Below are 20,463 nucleotides of genomic sequence, written 5' to 3'. Positions count from 1 at the left end.
TAGATATTAACATTTATTTTATGGTTAATTCTATGTAGATTAATTACATGTGATTGTGGTTTCATTCAAATGGAAATTTCATTGAAATCCATAATCAATTTCAGCCCAGCCCAGGTAGCATCAAACCCAGCTGGGGCTATAACTGTAATGGGTCAGTGAATGCAGATATCTGATTTGATGGTAATTACATGTGAATACTGCAAAAATCAGAATCATGAAGATCGATGCATTATATTCAGCGGTGGGATTCAATTTTTTTTAGTACCGGTTCTGTGAGCGTGGCTTGGTGGGAGTGGCAGGAGAAGGATACTATAAAATCTCCAGTCAGAAGTGGTATTTGCCAGATTTCCAAACTACTCAAAATCTCCACTACCGGTTCTCCAGAACAGGTCAGAACCTGCTGAATACCACCTCTGTTTATATTCATTTTTATGGCTATGAATTCCCTCATGGCTCCATTTTATCTCCTATGCTCTTTAACATCTACATTAAACTGCTGGTAGGTAGACTGAGATTCCAGAAATACATGGATGATACCAAGCTCTCCCTCTCCATTTAAAAAAATCCAGCATAGGTGAGCCAACTGAGATTCTGAAGAAGCACTTAGATAAAGTAATGAACTGGATGAAACCCAACTAGCTGATGTTTGTGAGTTGTACATCTGCCATGTCTGCAGTTTTTCAAACTGATATAATAGGACATGCTAGATCCAGACTCTACAGCAGAGATAAGCAACCTGCTGCTTTGTGACTATGAAGATGCAGTAGTCCACAAGCTGTTAAGACTACAAGTTGCTAACTCTTGTTCTAGATTAGGGCTGTGCAAGCCTGGAAAAAGTAGTAGCTGCTTTAAGTTCATTAATTTCAATGAATTGATTCCTTAAAGTTGCTTCACCTTTTCAGTCTCAACCTTTTAAAGCACTGCTTTTCCCCCCAGGATTGAATGAAAAAGGTTGGTAAAATGAACAACGGAGAAGTGATGTGCCAGAGCATTTCTTTAAAATAATTTTTGAAACAGAAACCTTACTCCATCCAACCTTATGCTCAAACGCTTTGGGAAAATTTGAAAATCTATCAAACTTCAACTGGATTCTTTAGCAAGTCATTAATGAATTACTGATAATTTAAAAAAAATAAAAGCTATGTTCCATATAAAATGAATTGTACTATGAAATATTAAATCACATTTCTGTGTATCTTTATTTCAGACATAAAAACATTAAATGTACTATTCAATAAATAATCCATAATAAACAAAAGGAAAGTCAACATGTTAAAAACACATTCCTAGTACTTATGCATCTGGTAACAACAACAAAAATCCCATGAATATGCTTGATTATTAATCTATTTCCACTGATAAAATAGAAGGTAAGTAATTCTTCCTAACCATGAGTTGCCCTCATGAAATCATTTGAAACAGATTTTGAGGGCTGGAGGCAGGGAAAAATACAGCATGGGTAAGGAGGAAGTCCTATTGCATAAGCCTTGAGAGAAGAAAACATATTCTTGAGCTTCAAGAAAGTAGGACAGTCTTTAACAGTTTTGAAAAGAAAATAACATTTAACTTCTTGGGGGAAATCAAAAACAAACTTCAATTTTTGTATATAATCTAAAAATTCAGGAATATGGGAACTATATATGGAAACAATTATGTTTCATGAATTATGCACCATCTTTTACATTAGACAGAAAGTAATCTTACAACAGCAAGCTCATTCAGCTTGTAATCACGCAACTGACTATGTTTATGAGACTATTTTTATATGACTTTAGGATAGATACAAATCATGTATGAAAGGATTCAAACCGATCAGTTTCATGACATGGGTGTTACTATTATCAAGCAGAACAAAAGCATTAAACTGCAAAGAAACAGAAGCTTTTGAATAAGATGTTGCCGGAAGGTGAGAATTTCCAAACCTCATTACATTCCCAAATTTTTCAGTTTAATATTAAGGCTTTATGATATTTGTAAGCCATTCAATTACTTTCACTATCTGAGCATACAGAGAAACCTCTGATCATGTGCAAATTTTGATCATTTACCTCTAATATGCTATGGAAAAAAGGAAGTAAAAATTGGACTGTAATGTTTAAAGAAAGGCATTTACATATTTCTAGAAATGTTCATTGTTAGAATAATATTTGCAGTTATTAACAACTGAAGCAATTCAGGGGAGAAAGATACCTTTTTTATATAAACATTTTCATTTATTTCAGCATATATGAAACACCAAGGTAATGGGAAATGTGTCTGCATGAATGAAATAAAGGTTATGGAGCAATTTGAATTCAAAGCCAAGCCTTGGATTGTGAAGGAACATGAACTTTGTATCCACTTATTACTCTTTAAAACAGTTAAGCTTGCCACATAAACCTGGGAGAAGATACATTTATTACATTTGGTGCAAAGAGGTGTAACTCAATTCTACAATTCTACTTCTACTTACATTAAAGTGACCCCACAGCCCTAGTTCCCCAATCCATATGTTCACATGTTCTCCAAGATGAAAAGAGTATTGCAAGAACAGTGGCCATGACTACTCTATACAGTAGTAATTGAAGGACATTTCTTTCTATCCTTTAGAAAGTCAAAAGTGTCCCTCTCCCTCTAGCCCCAAGAACACAAAATGAATGGTCACAATTGACTCCAGAAGTGTTGTTTCTCATCAAGGAAAACATGAATACAGTTTCCTTCCAATACACATTTCTTTCTGGTGGACTAAGAACAAAACAACATAATTAACAATTAGACAAATTGTGAAGCAAATCACACATATTGCTTTTCAAAAAAAAAAGTACCAGATACTTATGAATATAGATAGGCATTTTAGTATGTCAAAATAGTTCTGCTGACCAAATAATTTCTTAAAAACAAAATATTATAAAAATATATCAAATTGTTTAAATGTACAGTTTGTGTTTTGAACATGCATGTACTTTTAAAAAAACCTCAAAGTGTTGAATATAGAAAACTATTTAGCCAAACGGAAAGCATGTATATGCATAATCAAGTTGAGTTTGGTCTTGAGAATATTATTTCCAGCAAGGGAAATAAATATCCTGTTGTCATTTCTTTTGCAAGAATTCTGCTTGTATGAGTTTCCTTGTTGCGTATCACCTTTGAAGAGCAGCCGGTAAATTGAGGAAGCAGGACTGTTAACGTTTAGAAGAATCATCCTTACCAGGAATCCCAATGTAACTGTGAAGCCCAGCAACTTGTAAGAATAGCAGGTATCTCTTCAAAAAAGAAAGCAATGTCTAATGTAATCTTATTTTAGATTCCTCTTGAAAGCTACAAAATGACTGCTAGTTAAGAAATGACACCATGCATATCGCTGTTAGGTCTTTGATGTATAGCAAGTGGTGGCAATGGCTTTCCATAGAAATCTGAAGCACAAATTAGAAAAGAAACCAAATTAAGACAATATACCTCTTATCCAACTATTGTGAACTGAACAGAAAAAAAGGCATGGAATTCTCTGCTTATTTCATACGCACACAGAAATCTTTAGCTTTCATCTGATAATTCTATCTTATGCAAAATTTATATACTGAAAGATACATGTTTGTTATACATGCTTATCAGTTTCACAATATTTTTTTACAGTTTTTGTCATTCCTTCTGGCTATAACTTTTATTTTGAGAATGACTTGTAAAAAGAGAAATACACTCAAAATAGTTTTAGAATTACAAATACTCTTCCCACAACTACTCTATCCTAGACATAAAAACAAATTTAGAGGACCTTGTTCCCAACTGGTACAAATTAATAATGTTGAAAACAAAGGAATTTTTAATTAAACATAAGAACAATCTAAGTTAACTGATACCTGATGGCTAGTATTCTTTATTATATATAGTCATCTCAAAGCTCCCTGTTACTACCACTCTCAATCTACCTTATGTTTCATATATAATATATTGATTAAATCAGTCAGAATACAGAAAAGAAAAGGAATAGGATCATTTGTATAAGAAGCACCTTTTCCCCTATTTTCCCAACTAATTCTAAATCAGCAGCAACCAACATTGAGGATTTAAAGTAGATATAAACCTTAGTGATTTGGAGATGTGAACAGCAGATTGCACTCAAATGCAAAACCAAGTATCCGAGGATTTTTATGACAATGTAATTTTTTTTAATGTAAGCAGAATTTCAAAGAGGAAAACAAGGCAAGTGTCAAATTATTAAACCATGTTAGAGCAGAACAGAAACATCCATTTTAAAAAAAGAATTAAAAGACATACATCAGGCAGGCTTAGAATATGCAAAATTATAAAGCTATAAAAAGATAGTGGATGCATTCAGAGAAGGCAGAACAGGACGTTGCATTGGTTATATTTATTGGTTTTTAGGATATTTTTTACTTTTATTTGTGCTGACTATCGATTTTTAAGTCATACCTATTGAAACATCATGTTTTGCTTTAGTTTATCAAAACTCCTTCCTCTCCAGATGTAAATTGATAATTAATGTTATTTATTAATATTGTTTAAACTCTACAACAGAGAAAACCTATGAAATGTCAATGTTGCAAAATATTAAGATATGTTTTTATTTATTTTGTATAGCATTAACAAAATATTTAGTATGTATTTCCTATATATTTTCTACAAATTAAAAAATACTTCAAGTGTAGAGTTGGATTACATAATACAACTAATTTGGCTACAAATCCTTTCTAAGATAACAAAATCCTTTTTACAGAAGAGAACTGGTCAATCAGACCCAAGTTCTGTCTTAGTCCAGTATTGTGTTTATCTGGCCAAACCTATGCTCCTGCAGTGCACAGAAGCAGGAGATAGAGACATTCAATCATCCTGCTGATATTCTTCTGCAACTTGTATTTGAACACATGCACCACCAGCTGAGAGATAATATTTAGTCTTCAGAGCTAATGGCCCTTAATGGAATTGTCCTTTATGATTATACCGTGTTTCTCATAATAAGGCCGGGCCTTATTTTTTTGAGCCCAGAAAAACGGCTAGGCCGTCTTTTCGAGGGCATAATTTCCCCCTTCATCCTCATCTAGAGCGCCCGCTGGCAGCTCGCCACCAGCCGCTCCTAACGGGCGATCATGGCGAAGCGCAGAGAGCTCCCTACTCCCACCAAACACCTTTGCTGCAGACCCAAGACCTTTGGCACCTGCCTCTGTTGCTTTCCCTTCTGCCCATTCCGCTGCCGCTTGGAGTGCCGTTGGGAGCTGCTGCCGCCGTTTGGAGCTGCCTCTGCCGCTTTGAGCCGCCGCTGTTTGAAGCTGCCGCTTCCGCGCTTGGAGCACTACCGCTGTTTGAAGCACCACCGCCACTCCAAACACGGCGGCAGCTCCAAACACGGAAGCGGCAGCTCCAAACGTGACGGTGGCACTCCAAACGGCGGCGGTGGCTCCAAACGGCAGAGGCAGCTCCAAACACGGAAGCGGAGCCACCGCCGCCATTTGGAGCTGCCGCCGCTGTTTGGAGTGCCGTTGGAGCTGCCTCTGCCGTTTGGAGCTGCCTCTGCCGTTTGAGCGTTTCCTCGCCGTTTGGAGCCGCCGCCGCCGCTTGAAGCTGCCGCTCCGCGCTTGGAGCACTACCGCTGTTTGAAGCACCACCGCCACTCCAAACACGGCGGCAGCTCCAAACGTGGAAGCGGCAGCTCCAAACGTGACGGCGGCACTCCAAACGGCGGCGGCGGCTCCAACGGCAGAGGCAGCTCCAAACACGGAAGCGGAGCCACCGCCGCCGCTTGAGCTGCCGCCGCTGTTTGAGTGCCGCTGCACGTTTGGAGCTGCCGCTTCCGTGTTTGAGTTGCCGCCGTGTTTGGAGCGGCGGTGGTGCTCCAAACAGCGGTAGTGCTCCAAACGCGGAAGCGGCAGCTTCAAACGGCGGCGGCAGCTCCAAACGGCAGAGGCAGCTCCAAACGGCAGAGGCAGCTCCAACGGCACTCCAAACGGCGGTGGTAGCTCCAACGGCACTCCAAATGGTAAGTCCCCCCACCCTTCCCCTATTTTGCATGTTTTAAACTAGGCCTAAATTTGGGGAGGGGCTTAATTTGATTTTATGCCTAGAAAACATGCTGGGTCTTCCTATTGGTGGAGGCCGTATTGTTGGAGAAACACGGTATTTACTCCCTTTAAACGCCACCCAAATTACTGGAGATCACATCTTGCAATACTGAATTCCAAAAATTGATTGCTGTATGGAAGTAGTTTTTCTAAAACCTTCAGTCAGGTTCACAGTATGACTCCTGCGCTTAGGGTTTTAATAAAAAGAGAAAAACTTCCCTTCACTTTCTCCATCCCATGCATGATATTATATACCTCAACTCTTAATTTAGTCCCTCATCACTTATACTTTTTTTGAAGTTAAATATGTTCTAGACTTTCTCATAAGGAAGGTGTTCAAAACTCTAGTAGTTTTGATTGCCGTAATCTTCACTTTTCCCAGAAATATTATAGTCTCTTTTAAGATGTGCTGACAAACTTCTTATTACCTTTATTGTCAGAGTACAACATGTGTGCAATGAGATTAACTGAGCCTCCCTTCGTGCACCCCTCCCCACAACACAACTCACAGAGGGGACAGAAGTCCCTAACCCAGTCCCAATCTTATTACACTTTGTGACCTTGTTGCACAACATGTCGGCCCCGCAAGTCTATCATACTATGTTGACATGAAGTTATGTTCCGTTCAGAAGTCTGACAGCCCACTGTCCACATATTCCAGATGTAAATATACCAAATTACTATAAAGGATCGACAATGTTTTCAATTTTATTTTCAGTCTCTTTTCTAATGATCACTAGCACAGATTTTGCCTTTTTCACAGCTGACTTCGTCACGGCATATCTGAAGTCAAACTGATGGGCTTCTTCAGTGTCCCATAGTCATAAGATCACCAGTATGTCCATCACAGCCAGCTTAGTTAGGGCTTAGTTACCAGTTATCAGGGGAGCTGGCAGTAAGTTGCAAATCACAATCATGTGACACCACACTTAAATCATGAGTGATCTGCTTAATGACTACAGTAGAGCTAATGTCATAAGTCAAGTGCAGTCATGATGTTTCATTTAACAATCACCCTGCTTAGTGATAAAGTTGCAATTTTTAAGGGAGGACTATCTGTATCTAATAATTCTACAGTCTGGAGTTGTGTCTTGCCTATTCTTTTGCTAAAATTTCCCTGATATTTAAGATTCTGGAGGTAAGAGGTCATTGTGCTCCTTCCCCACTATAGCTTCCTGCCCTGTTCCTTTTGCCCACCCTGATCAGGATTTCCCAACTCTCTTCCTTTTTTTCTAAAGATTGATGACTAAAACTGATCTCTTAGTCAAGGAATTCAGTGTCACTTAGTAGCTGATCTAAATCTAATTTTATTAAAAAATAACAGAAAGAATAAAACTATAGAAAAATACTTAACAAAAAAGAATAAAATTTGGTGGATATTTGTGAGTTTTTAAGGCCTAAATTATAGAAAAGTTCAATTATAAGGAAGCTAGAAATCTAAAATTCTAGTAATTATTCACATTAGCTTCTAAACTGGATTCAGCAGCATCTAATAATCCCAATAAATCCAGAGTAAATAGTACTCAAATGATGGATCTCTTTCATCATCTCAAATCAAAGTTGTTATGTTTTCAAGTTAAATAGTGACAAGAATTGAAAGAAGTACATGCAAAATTGTAAGTAATTGTATTCTTTGAGCAAGTTGAAAATCAAAGCTTATAGGAAATATCTCATCTGTACAGCTTCACAAACTTGATTTACAACTTACCATCAGAATATTTCTTGATAAGAATAATTCTATCCCACTTTTTAACAAAAATATTGTCTAAGGAATGACAACTTTAACTCCAGGTACCATCAGGCTCATAGTTAAAGAGCAAAAAGATTATAATCCGGAAACATGGCCCTTTTCCTCCCTACCTCTTTTTTCTGTCCTTTCTCTCTTTTTCTTTTCTTTATACTCCTTAAAAAGAAATATGGATATTAAATAAACTGTTGAAAATTATACGATTGTCTATTACAAAGGAAATCAATTTATGTTCAAAATATAGTTTTATGAACGTATAAATTTTCCATACATATTTCTAATCTAGAGAAGTAAATTCTGAGATCACAGTGCTGCAAGCAAACCTTGAACATCTTGGTTATCATTTTACAACTCTTTCAAAAGTTGCAACTTCATAAATTTTAATGTGAAAGAAGGAGAAAAAATGAAATATATGGGGCTTGCCATATTAACTGCAATTAACTAATTTTAAATGCATTTAACCATAGATGAAATAAAATTTAGTTTTTTTCTAACCATGTCCTTTTCTTTAAGTATGGCCTTAGGTATTCCATTCAAAGGTAAAATATACCTTTGAATAGCCCTTAGCTAAAGAAAGTTGGATAACCTGGATCCAGTTTAATATTACATGCTCTGAGAAACAGGTCAAAACAGCATGCCAGGCATTTGTTTTTTGCAGTGTTATTGTTCAAGGTCATTTTAGAGGTCCTTAAGTTGAACACCAAGCATATATATATGACATATGTTCTATCACTGAACAATTCTTATTAATAATAACTCTTATCCTCATTTGTAAGAGGATATTACAAATCAAAATCTACTAGGAAAGAACTTGCCATTAAAAAGATTAACAGCAAAATTATTTTAGAAAACCATATGCTAATAAAAATTGCACTGTACTTACAAATGGTTTCTAGATATTCAGATAAGTAACCATAAGTTAGGCATCAGTATCTACCTGCCAAATTCACTCATAACAATTCCCACCCCCTTCTGCTTCACCTTATAAAATTTAGCAAGTGATTAATATATGTTTAAGATTCAATATTTTATAGGTGTTGAGAAGAGAAAAAATGAAGATTATGGGAATGCTTGTCTGCTCAGAAGATATTTTTCTCCTATTTCAATATTTCTTAAAATCTTTATAGCAATTCATAGCAGACCTTCTTTGGGTGAATAGTTAAGAATGGTCCTTTGCACTTTAATGTGTTCTATTTTTTTCCCACTGAGCAATATATAACTAACTACATGACCATCTCAATAAGCAACAGTTTTGTCCTGAAGCAAAGAGAATGAAATAAAATTATTAACTAGATGCCATTTACATATAGTTTAAGACAAAAATAAGGAGTGAAAATTATGGATTTTTTAAAGAAGCGTCAAATTAGTCAAAATGAAAGAAATAAGCTAACATGCAAAATAAAATATATGATGCCGAGGAAAAATTCCTCTGAAATTACCATTATGATGAGTTTCACCAAGAGGCTCAAGTTTTTGAATTCTGTTAATTTTTGGTGTTTCCCATCCAACTGCCAAAAAAATAAAAAATAAAATCGAACAGCAATTATATAATCGAACAATTCTAATAAAACAAATATTCATCCACGAACATGGAGAAAATCTCAAGTTATTAATAAAACCAGAACTTTTACTACTGATGAGCATGGTAGACATATTGGGGTAGAAGTTAATTTGCATAGGATTAAGAATCTGATATTGAAAATGTATTCCTTGGATGTAGATAAAGGCATAAAAATTAATAAACAAACAAATAAATAAATATTCTATAAAGGTCGTATGACACTATTTTTTACACCCCCATCCCCCTCAAAAAATAAAATGAGACAAAAATATGTCCAATAAAAGTAAAAATTTTATTTTGTTGTGTTTTTTTCTCTAATTCAATTGAGGAATAAGACATCATTCCTTTTTATACAGCCAGGCTTTTTTTCACTTGCTACATACATTTCCGAGATGGAATATTTAACAGACCTTGGGAGCAGAAGGGTACAAGAGAACAAAGTAGATAATAAATAGGGTCATTTCTAACAGATAAGAGTCCAGGGGATAGAAGCAAGCATGAGAAAGATATTAAAAGTAAAGCTGCCTTAACAATGTATGTTATGTGGGAAAATTATTTAATAAGCTTTCAAGATTCTGTAATATTATTAGAAATAAATATGTTTACAGGAATTAAATGGTTCTTGTTTTATGAGCTTGTGAGCCATAACCTGGAAAGATCTTCATTGTAACTTGGGTAATATAACAGAATCATGAAACGTAAAAATAATTTCTCCCTACAAGTTCTACCTAATATAATTAAGGCAGAGTTACTCTAAATTTCTTTCTCATGCTTTTCTTTTCCCCTGGACTTCTTCTATATTACCCTTATCTCTCCTTAGTTCTCTCCCTGCCTCCTTTATGTTCCCAAGATCAGTTAGGCATTTCATCATAATATTTAACAGTGCCATATCTTTTCTTTTGAAATACTTCATGTGAAGTTTTGTTATTCATGTGTTCAAGACCTTAACTTTAAACACTAATGCACATTGTACTCACCTGGTGTATGAGTTGCAATTGGAGTAGGAAGTGGGGAAACAATTTCTTCTGTATTGACTGGTTCAACTCGATTTCTTTTTAATTTTAGCTTCTTTGCTTTCTTTTTACTGTTTTCTAAATCAAATATAAATAAAACCACTGATCTTACATAAAGAATTTTGAAATGCAATTAGAAAACATCTGTGCATACATAGAGATATTTTAATCAGAGCATATCACAATTTTATTTGGTAATAAGCACAGTTACTTAATTACATACATATGTTTAGTTAAGACTATGTATTCATGATAGACTACTGGAATTTAAATTTGTCATTTAATTAAAAAAAATCTATCAATTGCTTGGCAGTTCATTAGGTTTTCCTAGTCCTTTTTCAAAATGTTGCCTAGCAGCTATATTCTCTCTCTCCAAGTTCAAATGTTGAAATAAACTTTTGAAAAGCTGACAGGACTCATATGAGTTATTTTAACCTCTGCAAACCTCAGTAGAAATTAGATAAGAACAGTCTTTCACTCAAGATTCTTTGAATCAAAACACGTGAAAGAATACTAAATAATTTTCTGGTTTTTTTCAGAGTAAACAAAAAGGCAGTTCATCAGTTCTTACTAAATCATTCTGAGAAATCAGAAGGAGCATGTGAGAAGATCTAAGAGAAATTGGCTGGTAACACAGCATTTATAAATTCTTATCAGTCTACCTGTTCCTGGATTCAAAGTGGCATTATCACCAGAGTCAAGACTTTCTGAGATGTGCTGGTCATTCTCATCTTCGTGTTCCACTTGTTGTGTTAGTACAGATTTATAGTTTTCTATCAGTCTCTGTTCGTTGGATTGTTCACTGTTCAGACTCTGAACATCTATTATCTCCTGATTTGTTTTAGTTTTCAAGGCAATAGCAATCTTTTCATTCTCTTCCCTTTGCCTTTTCTTCTCTTTTTCAATTTTCTTTTCATTCTAACAAAATATAGAAGAAAATGCCATTTATTACAGTAGCATTTCAAGTGTTAGTTGGGGAGGAGTTAATGTCAACAACAAATCAGAGGATACTCTAAAAGAATTACTGAAATACATTTCATATATTAAATTTACAAAACTGTTTTTATACATTCTTATGGATTTAGACCAGGCACTAAATCAAGATGTTTTATAACTGTACTTTCAGATTCTTAAGATGCCTTGGTGTTTTCCACAACAATTTTGCAGATAATGCAACATACACACACACACAACAAAAATCATGGCCAGCTTAAGATCTATATTTATGTCCTTATACTAGCCTTTCCTACCAGATAACAAATCACCAATAATATAAAATAAATTGCTCTTCAATTTCATATAATGGAACCTCTAATTAATATTTGGATCTTCTAAGAAAACTGCTTATATAACTTTACATTTTAATTGCTTTGAATTTCAGGCATTTGAAATTTTACTGTGCAAATATTCTCAATGGCCTTAGTTCAATTCTTTATATTAGCCTATGGATTTCTATACAATTTTATTGACATATTGCTATGGATAAAGGATTTAAAATATTAAGTAAAGCTTTTTCCCCGTGTGGAGAAAACTAAGCCTTTAATTACTTATACTGATTCTGATATCACGGCAGCTTTTTTTCATATTCTGAACTATTATTCCAAGAAATTAATTAAAAAGGCACCAATTATAAAACCTGGTATCTTTGAAAATTGCTGTCTTTTGATTGGCTATGTGCCATCAAGTTTGTATTTACTCTTCACAATCACATAAATAGATTTTCTCCAAGAGAACCGTCTCTAATCTGATCCTTCAGGTCTTTCATCCATGTTCTGCCCACACTGCTGAAACTGAGTTCAACCACCTTACTGCTGGCTGTCCTCTTCTCTTTGTTTTTACTGTTTCCAGCATTATAGACCAGCATTATAGACATCTCCAAAGAATTAACTCTTTTGCATGAAATGGCCAAAGTATTATAATTTGAGTCTGAATGTTTTTACTTTAAATGAGAAAGTCTTCTGTTCTATGATCCATTTTGTTTGGTTTCAGGGATATCCATTACATTGTAAGAAATCTTTCCCAATATTAAAGTTGAAAAGCAGCAATAGTTTCTCTTCTGATTTTTTTCAAAGTCCAACTTTAACTTCTACACAATGACACAAGAAAAACAAACAAACCAATGCCTGCACCATTCTGATTGTTGTATTAAAAGCAGATTCTGGCATCTAAATATATTTTCCAAGGCTTTCAATGCTACTCTACCAAGTGTTAGTTTGTAGCATATTTCTTGACTCTTGACTCATTTACTGTTCACAGTTTAATTATTATATATTATGTATAGTTGTATTTTCAGTAATCAGAATAGTGCCATCAACATTGCACAAATTATTGATGTTTCTTCCATTTTAAAAACACACTCATATTCTTAAAATCCAGTTTGCCTTAATATATACTTTGCATGTACACTGATTTATTAAAATTTTAACAAATTTTGCATCAGAAAAATAAAATGTTCTGGTGTTCCCATTTTTATAAACACACTCCACAGCTTGAAGTGATCAACACAATCAAAAGCCTTTCTATAATCAATGAAAAATATACTTATGGGTTTTGGTATTCTTTGGCTTTCTCAATATCCAACATGAATTAGCAATAATGACTTATTTTCCTTAGTTTTTTTTTCTAAAGTCAACTTGAACATCACATCCTTTCATAAATGAGAGTACCAAATTTAATGCAAATCTTTTGTGAATATTGATCCATTGATGCTATTTGATTATTATTATTATTATTATTATTATTGCTTTACTGGCTACTAATAATGTTTAGGAAACTGACTGCCATTATACAGGACAAATTGGCAGAAAAAGGAGTTCTGCTTTGTATTTCCTTATAATCAGTTGGAGGTGTTGTTCATGTCGGCAAATAATTAAGAGATCAAAGACATCAAGAAAGACATTGAAAGAAGTCAGCAAAGAAATAGATATGTGCAGTGGGAAACATTAGCAATAGCAAGTAGAATCTAGAAAGAAGGATTTGGAGTGACCTTGTTGATAAAACAACTAGACTGCAGAGATGAAGGAATCCTTATAGGAGAAACAGCTCAAGAGCTGTAACAGGGTACAGAAGCAAATAAAGTACCAAAATCCTAGGAGAACTTTGAAAAAAAAATTGTTTTCTGCCTCTAGACAAGGGATTCTTAAGAATATCAAATAAAAGTATATCTAAGCTATCTAGAAAGAGGAATTAATATAAAAAACCCATTATTAGGTTTAGAAATTGCCTATAGCAGCTCTGTAAATAAATGTATATTTATTTATCTCTCTGAGGGAGATGAGCGGTTAAGAGTGATATTTAAATGAATATTAAATTGTTCATTTAGACTTGTAATCAAGAACTCATGCATGAACATATACAGGATAGGTAAGCATATTACAACTGAAAACCAGCCAAATAAATTACTCACTGTATTACTCCTTGTATTATAATATAGAATACTTTTTATTTGGCTTCCAGTTCGTTGCATTGTCCAGAACTATTTTATCCTTTTTCACACCACCACATATGGTGGTGGCAATGGAATATGAAATGGGTACAGAGGTAGCAGGTAGCATTAATGTAAAACAAAAGTAATTTGATGAAATAAATTTTAAAATTAGCCTGGCCACTATAAAAATTAGTTAAGTAATTAATATCTTAATAGTATCTGGGACCACACACATCTGTTCATATCTTGTAGTAGCACAGAAATAAGAGACCATTGAAAATATGGAAGGAAGACTTAAAACCAGAGATATTTTTATTGGGTATCTTGCCTAAAGGATATAGCAGAGAATTGATGTATTTGATTATAAATGTGTTAACAGCGGCTAGAATTGTATTTGCTAGAAATTGGAAAAGTGAGAAAATTCCAATAGAAGAAGAGGTGGTTAAGAAAATGATGGAATGTGCATAAATGAGTAAATTGACACTAGAAATTAGATAAAGAATATTAGATAAAGAATATTACAAAATTTGGGACTTATTTTATCAATGGCTAGATAAGAAAATAGAGAAGTAAATTATGTTATAAAAAGGAATATTACAATAGGTAAGATAATATGATGTAATGATATTATATAATTAAATATAATGAAATGAAGTATATGTTCTCAGATTTGTTTAAATTTAGATTGGCTCGATAAGAACTATGTGAATTCATAGTATGATGATATAATAATAATATAATACGATATAATACAATATGTACAGTTGACTTTGTAATATGAATATATGTTTGGAAGGGGAATACTGCTGATTGCACGAAAGAAATGTACCAACCGACACACTGTATTTTGGAAGATGGTTTTATGTTGATGTTTTATGTTTGTGTTTGTTACTGTTTGTCTTTAAAAAAATAAAAAAACTTTTACAAAAAGAAAAAAAGAAAATATGGAAGGCACTGGAAATGGTGACAATTCCCCTGTTATGGGAGGAATAAAGTTCTTGGGAAAAAAGTATTTAAGTTACGCTGAAGGACCAAGAATAGGACAGACATTGGACAAAAAAAGAGACAAGACAGACTAGAGCAGGAATAATCAGAAAGGATAATTCATTTAGGGTAATTGAAAGAAATAATAGTAGTACATAATTATGGCTACAACTACTCCAAGAATGGGAGTAAGAACTTCTTCCTAAACTCATAATAAAGATCTCAAAATATTTAAATCCCAAAATTAACAAAAGCAAAAATATAGAAGAGTTTTTGGAATATATGATACAGAACAATATTTATAAAGCCCAAGCAGCAATTGGCAGCTTGGTTAGCATCCAGCTTTACAGGAAAAGTCCAAAGAACTTACACAACTTTACTATAAGATTAAAATTAAGCAAGTCACATTATACTGATACAATGTAACAAAGCATGCATATTAGAATATGCATATTCAATATGCAGTGTTAGAATAGTTCTTACCAATTCTACCAAACCAGATAAAAAATACCACTTAATGTTCAAAGAAGGCTGAACATTATTTGGCCATCTACAGAATTAAGGAAGCATAGAAAAACCAGGTAATTATTGAAAAAAGGCTGTAGAAACAAGAAGCTAAAATAAAAGGAGGCTTAAAAACATACAGAGAAAACAACTTAGAGGAGGCTGCCAGTATTAGAAAAGTCATGATTGAATTATAAAATGATTACACATCTGACAAAGTTTATGGCCTGAACGTGCATGAGAAGCTCAGAAAAGTTTAATGGTTCTTAATCTCAACGACCTATCAAAGGTAGAAGAAACAGTCCTAGCAGTCCTAGGTGACTGAAATAAATCCCTTTGGTTTTCTAGATATAAGTAGCAACCTAACACTAGCGCAGCCTTATCTTATATGATGCATCCCCAGAACAAGAACACAAGTTATCCTGTGTTTTGGAAAAATACAAGTTACTTTGGTATAGACAGATAAGAAGTATCTCAAAAGAAATTTTGATAGAGATTTATCAAAAATACTCTGTTGTGTGGCAATGGGTTCAATTTTTTCAATACATCATAATTAGTTATCAAGCAAGCAAAAGGGGCTAGTAGAGAAGCAAACATAGTTATTAATATGATCTAAATAAGAGGAACAAGAAAAATAAAACAGAAAGCAAAGGAAAAATAAATAACCACTCGTATCAGATAAAATAAAGAAAAGGAAAAAAGGATCAAATATAAAAGAAAGGGATTTGAATTTGTTTTAAAAATACAATACTGGCTAAATGACTCATGAACAATGAATTGATTTGCCACAATACCTTAGTTATTATAGTTGATAGGGGCTGAAATGGGTTTCCAGTTACAAGCTCAGTGTCTTCTTCATCCAAAATGCTCCTTCCTTCCCGTTCATTTTCTTCTTTCTCTTTCTGTTCTCTTATTATTTTTTTTAAAAAAAAGATATCTTGGATTAACTAAAATTACAAATTCTTAGAATATTACAAAATTTGAAAACAGTTCATATGCATTACATCAAAATGCAGTAAAGTGTTATTGATGAACTTGTAAAAGATGGATACCTGAAAATAAACAATCAATGTGAAACCTTGCTTACAATTCTTCTATTAGAATAATGTAGCTTTCATTAATTTACTGAAATATATATTCTATTCTGTCCTTAAAGCAAAGGGTTGTAAGAGGAGACCCTTAACTCTCTACCTGTGTCTATACTTCCTAGCTCTGAACCTGGCTTTTACTGCTTCTTATATGATAGTATATTAGCACCAGCTTGATAAAGGCCCAAACTAAGGGAAAATTTGTAATCTGCAATTGTGTAAACCTAATAGTTGCAATTCAATTTGTTTTGAGGCTATTTTGGACATAATTGTCTGGGACATTACGAGAATACGGAACCAAAAAGTGCAGATGACAAGAGTAATAGGATGGCACAATGAATGAGAAAGTTGCCCTGGTAATCTTCTAGGGTAACCGTCTTCTAGAGGAACAGAAGGAATGCCCCCCCCCCCATCTTTTGAGAAAAGATAGCTTCCACACCCGAAGCAGTTCATCAGCCGGCCCCCCCCACTGCCCCCCCCCCCATCATCAGCGCGCTGCTTTTGATAGTGCTCCTGGGTCCCGAAGCCTTTCCCAGCTGACCGGGCGCGCGCCCAGCTGATGCCGGTACCGGGCCGCGCATAAAGGTGGGACCTGCCAGAAGGAATGTAGAGAAAAAGTATATAAGAAGGAGTTTTATCTCAGATCATGGCCACTGATGGTAGCTGCTCCTTGCTGGACCTAGCTATTATCTCTGGACCTGATTGCAATGAGTTGTTGATGTAAGTATTATCTTGCTGAAATGTTGTTTGTACTTTGATGGCTTTCTTGTTCCAAATTGCTCATGAAATAAACTTTTGATTCAAAGCAAAATGAGGTTGCATGCTTGTATTTCCTGTTCCACTTGTCTTATTTCATGACAGAATTAAAGTCAAAATTGAATTCAACAGAAAGAAATGGTTATAAACCAAACAGATACTAAGATAATCCAGAAATATGCTTTATTTGCCTGATTAAGATTGACTTGAATTTGTATATTTTCAAATTTTATTATATGAATTTCTGTACAACTGAAAGGAATTCACAATTCTACATATTTGGTACGTGTAAAATAAATAATTAATAATTACAGATTCTAAATTGTTGAAGTTAGTGAGTGTTCTTTTCAGTAATATGATATATTTCCACTATAATTTGGTATGCTGGCTAAAGACATATCTCACTATTTTTCTAGTTAGCTAAAAGAAAATTTGAACATAGTGAAGAGTTAGATTCCTACCAGATTCCATTTATCTGAATGAAAAACTGGTCCAATTTCGTATTCTGAGATTTTAAGCCATTTTATGTGTTCTCCTTTAGTTAGAACTGAAAACCGTTATGATTCATGACCTACTTCTTTGTTATGGAATATGTCTCTTCTCACATACTGCCCATTCTGATGCCATTTGATTCTCTTACCACCATTCTAGCAATGGGCAGATCTGATGTACTGAGTCTTGGTCTGCAGCTGGAGGATTCGAGCACTACTGTGCTTTTACCAGCCTCCATGTATGCTAGCTGTCAGAGGACTGCTGATGGTGCTGACTGTTTTCAGGTCTGTCTGCCATTGCTATTACCACAGAGTGTCCTTTGAGAGGTCCAGATTATCACCACAGTTGACCATGTTTGTTGGAAAGGAAGGAGCTGCTAAGTATCCCTAGCTTGGCCCAGTCCATATAAGGCTGACTCTAATACCACTCATTCTGTCTTTTAAAGATCAACCTGCACAGTAAGTAGCTGGTGATAGATGCTAGCGTACCTACATAATTTCATACTCCTTTTGTAGCCTCTCTAATTATATATCCCCATTCTTATGTTTTATTGGTTATTCTTAGCTTTTAAGATGTAGCATAAAGAAAGTCATTGCTTTCTTTTAAAAGGCAAAGTTAAAGAGTGAAAAAAAGAATTCCATCTATTGGTCAGAAAGAAGTATTACGTTTTCCTTCTTGATAGACTTAGTGGCAGACCTAGCCTTTTTCAAAATTCCATATTCAGTGAACAAGTTAATGCATGTATTAAATTGTTAAAAACAAACACTTGTAACTGTTTCCATCAGAAGTTGAATGTATAGATGATAAGTTGCTTTCTTTTTTGTCTATAATTCAAATACCGTATCAACATGACAAATTCTGCATGCTCTCTCAGAATCTGGGACACATTACCCAAAGTTAGCATAAAATGAGAGAGTATTAATAAAGATTAACTACAGTAGCTATACTATAGGGAAAATTCATTTTTCTGTTCTATCAGTCTGAACTTGTACCCCCTTTTGCAAATCCTTCAGAGTGTCTAAATGAACTTTCCCCAACCTGGTATCCCACCAAGTATGGTGTTAAAGCCCATAATTTCTAGCCAAGGACAAAACTGCCTTGGAATTCAACAAATATGATGAGCACCAGCATGATTCTGTACTTTATTTCTTGTCTTGAATAAACAATGGTCATACTGGAAATGTCATTCTTAGATGATCATTATTAACAACTTTGACTATGTCATATACAGGGATCTTCAAACTTGGCAAGTTTAAGACTTGTGGACTTCAACTCCCAGAATTCTTCCTCCAATCATGTTAGTTCAGGAATTGTGGGAGTTAAAGTCCACAAGTCTTAAACTTGCCAAGTTTGAAGATCCTTGTCACATCATGTCTGATACGAAAACACAATTACTGAATGTATTACGTTAGATCTACATATTCTGGTCTTTGCTGTACAGTACCTGAAATCCCATCTGCAATGTACTATAAAATATTTCACATAAATGAAAGATGATTTACTCTACCTACCTTTCTTTCCTTATCTTTTTCACTCTTTCTGCTCGCTCTCGTTTCTCTTGCTCTTCAATGGCTTTTTGTTCTGTGATGTCTTTCTGAATTCTTTCGTGTAAGACATCAAAATCTTTTGCTATAGTGTGTAACAGCCAAAGTAAACCTTTCTTTATCGATTTGTCAATTTTTCTTCCATTGCCCAGAATAGCAGAACAAGGCTCCTATAACCAATGGAAAAATCAGCACTATTTCATATTGTTATAGCAATATGAAATTGAACAATCAGTTATGGACTCACTGACAATTTCTGAAAATGACTGTGCAGCACACTTGTCAATGATAACTTGTTCATATTTTGATCTATCCAATTATTCCATCTCACCTCTTAATACACAGCTTTCCAGAGGGATATATATTCAGGTTTGCCTATATGCTCTGAAAATTACTTTTCAAAAACTGTTGCTGCTCCCAATACATTCCCACAAGAATTTCTTGTCTTGAAATTCTAACTTTTTAAGACAAGAATGATTAAACCAAAATTTTATTTTCCAAGAATGAAACAAATGCTCTGCCACAAAACATTACGCTCTGCAGTAGAGCATTCGGATTCTTCCTTGTTTTTTAGCAGCATTCTTTCTGTCACCATAACTCACTTAGTTTTAATATTAATCTAAGTGAATAAAAAGTGTATTTAGAACTGAAATGCATATTTTAAGTTACATAAATAAACTGAAATAAGAACAAATTACATTATCATTTACTAAACTGGATTTATCTGCAAATCCCAATTCTATAATAAAACAGACTTTGAAAATAACCACAGTCTATAATTTATTTGTTAATTATTCATTCATTCAAATATTAGCTATTTCAACTGTTGAAGCAGCTCAAGTTAATACTTCAATTTACATGCTGCTCTATTTTTGGAAAGCCTGCTCCATTTTTAGAAACTCCAGTGTAAACTTATTAATATTAAAAACAAAACAATATAATTGTATTCTATGAATCCCAATGCACCACTATTGAGGGGATAGTATAATCGACATCCACATCACTCAAGAATACCATATGGAAAGAAGAGCTTAAGACAAAACCTGTCATAGGTTCAAGTGATACACTGTTAAATTCAGTTGTGCCTGGCAGCCCTACACCTACGATTTCAACACAAGTGAAATGACATTTGATACTTATAGAAAACATTCATATGGGGAAAGAAACATTTATATGGAGAACGTTGGCATGCCGGTCAAGAACAATCTTCTTTTCTCTGTCAATGTATAACATTCTTCGTTGTACAGGTAGTCCTTGACTTACAACAGTTCATTTCGTGACCGTTCGAAGTTAC

General features: G+C 34.3%; 1 protein-coding gene across 3 annotated transcripts in view; it reads right to left on the bottom strand.

Annotated features, from left to right (window-relative positions):
- Positions 1 to 1,175: 1,175 nt before the first annotated feature.
- Positions 1,176 to 20,463, bottom strand: part of ARL13B (ARF like GTPase 13B) — a 42,395-nt gene continuing 23,107 nt past the window's right edge. For 2 of the 3 annotated variants that reach the window (XM_026664011.2, XM_026664014.2), the window contains exons 6-11: positions 19,137 to 19,339; positions 16,084 to 16,198; positions 11,037 to 11,292; positions 10,339 to 10,452; positions 9,240 to 9,308; positions 1,176 to 3,392 (exon numbers count right to left, since the gene is read on the bottom strand). In XM_026664011.2, coding sequence (XP_026519796.1) covers positions 3,316 to 3,392; positions 9,240 to 9,308; positions 10,339 to 10,452; positions 11,037 to 11,292; positions 16,084 to 16,198; positions 19,137 to 19,339 — 834 coding nt within the window. In that variant the 3' untranslated portion in view covers positions 1,176 to 3,315. Of the gene's footprint in view, positions 3,393 to 7,913; positions 7,957 to 9,239; positions 9,309 to 10,338; positions 10,453 to 11,036; positions 11,293 to 16,083; positions 16,199 to 19,136; positions 19,340 to 20,463 lie in introns of all 3 variants that reach the window. The other variant, XM_087966572.1, reaches the window with a different exon arrangement.

The sequence above is a fragment of the Notechis scutatus genome, chromosome 5 (assembly GCF_049901735.1).
Source record: "Notechis scutatus isolate UNSWTSFEM ecotype Mainland chromosome 5, rNotScu1.2, whole genome shotgun sequence".
In the NCBI taxonomy this organism is placed as follows: domain Eukaryota; kingdom Metazoa; phylum Chordata; class Lepidosauria; order Squamata; family Elapidae; genus Notechis; species Notechis scutatus.
Note: the sequence above shows the minus strand (reverse complement) of the source record. Positions and strands in the feature narration are given on the sequence as shown.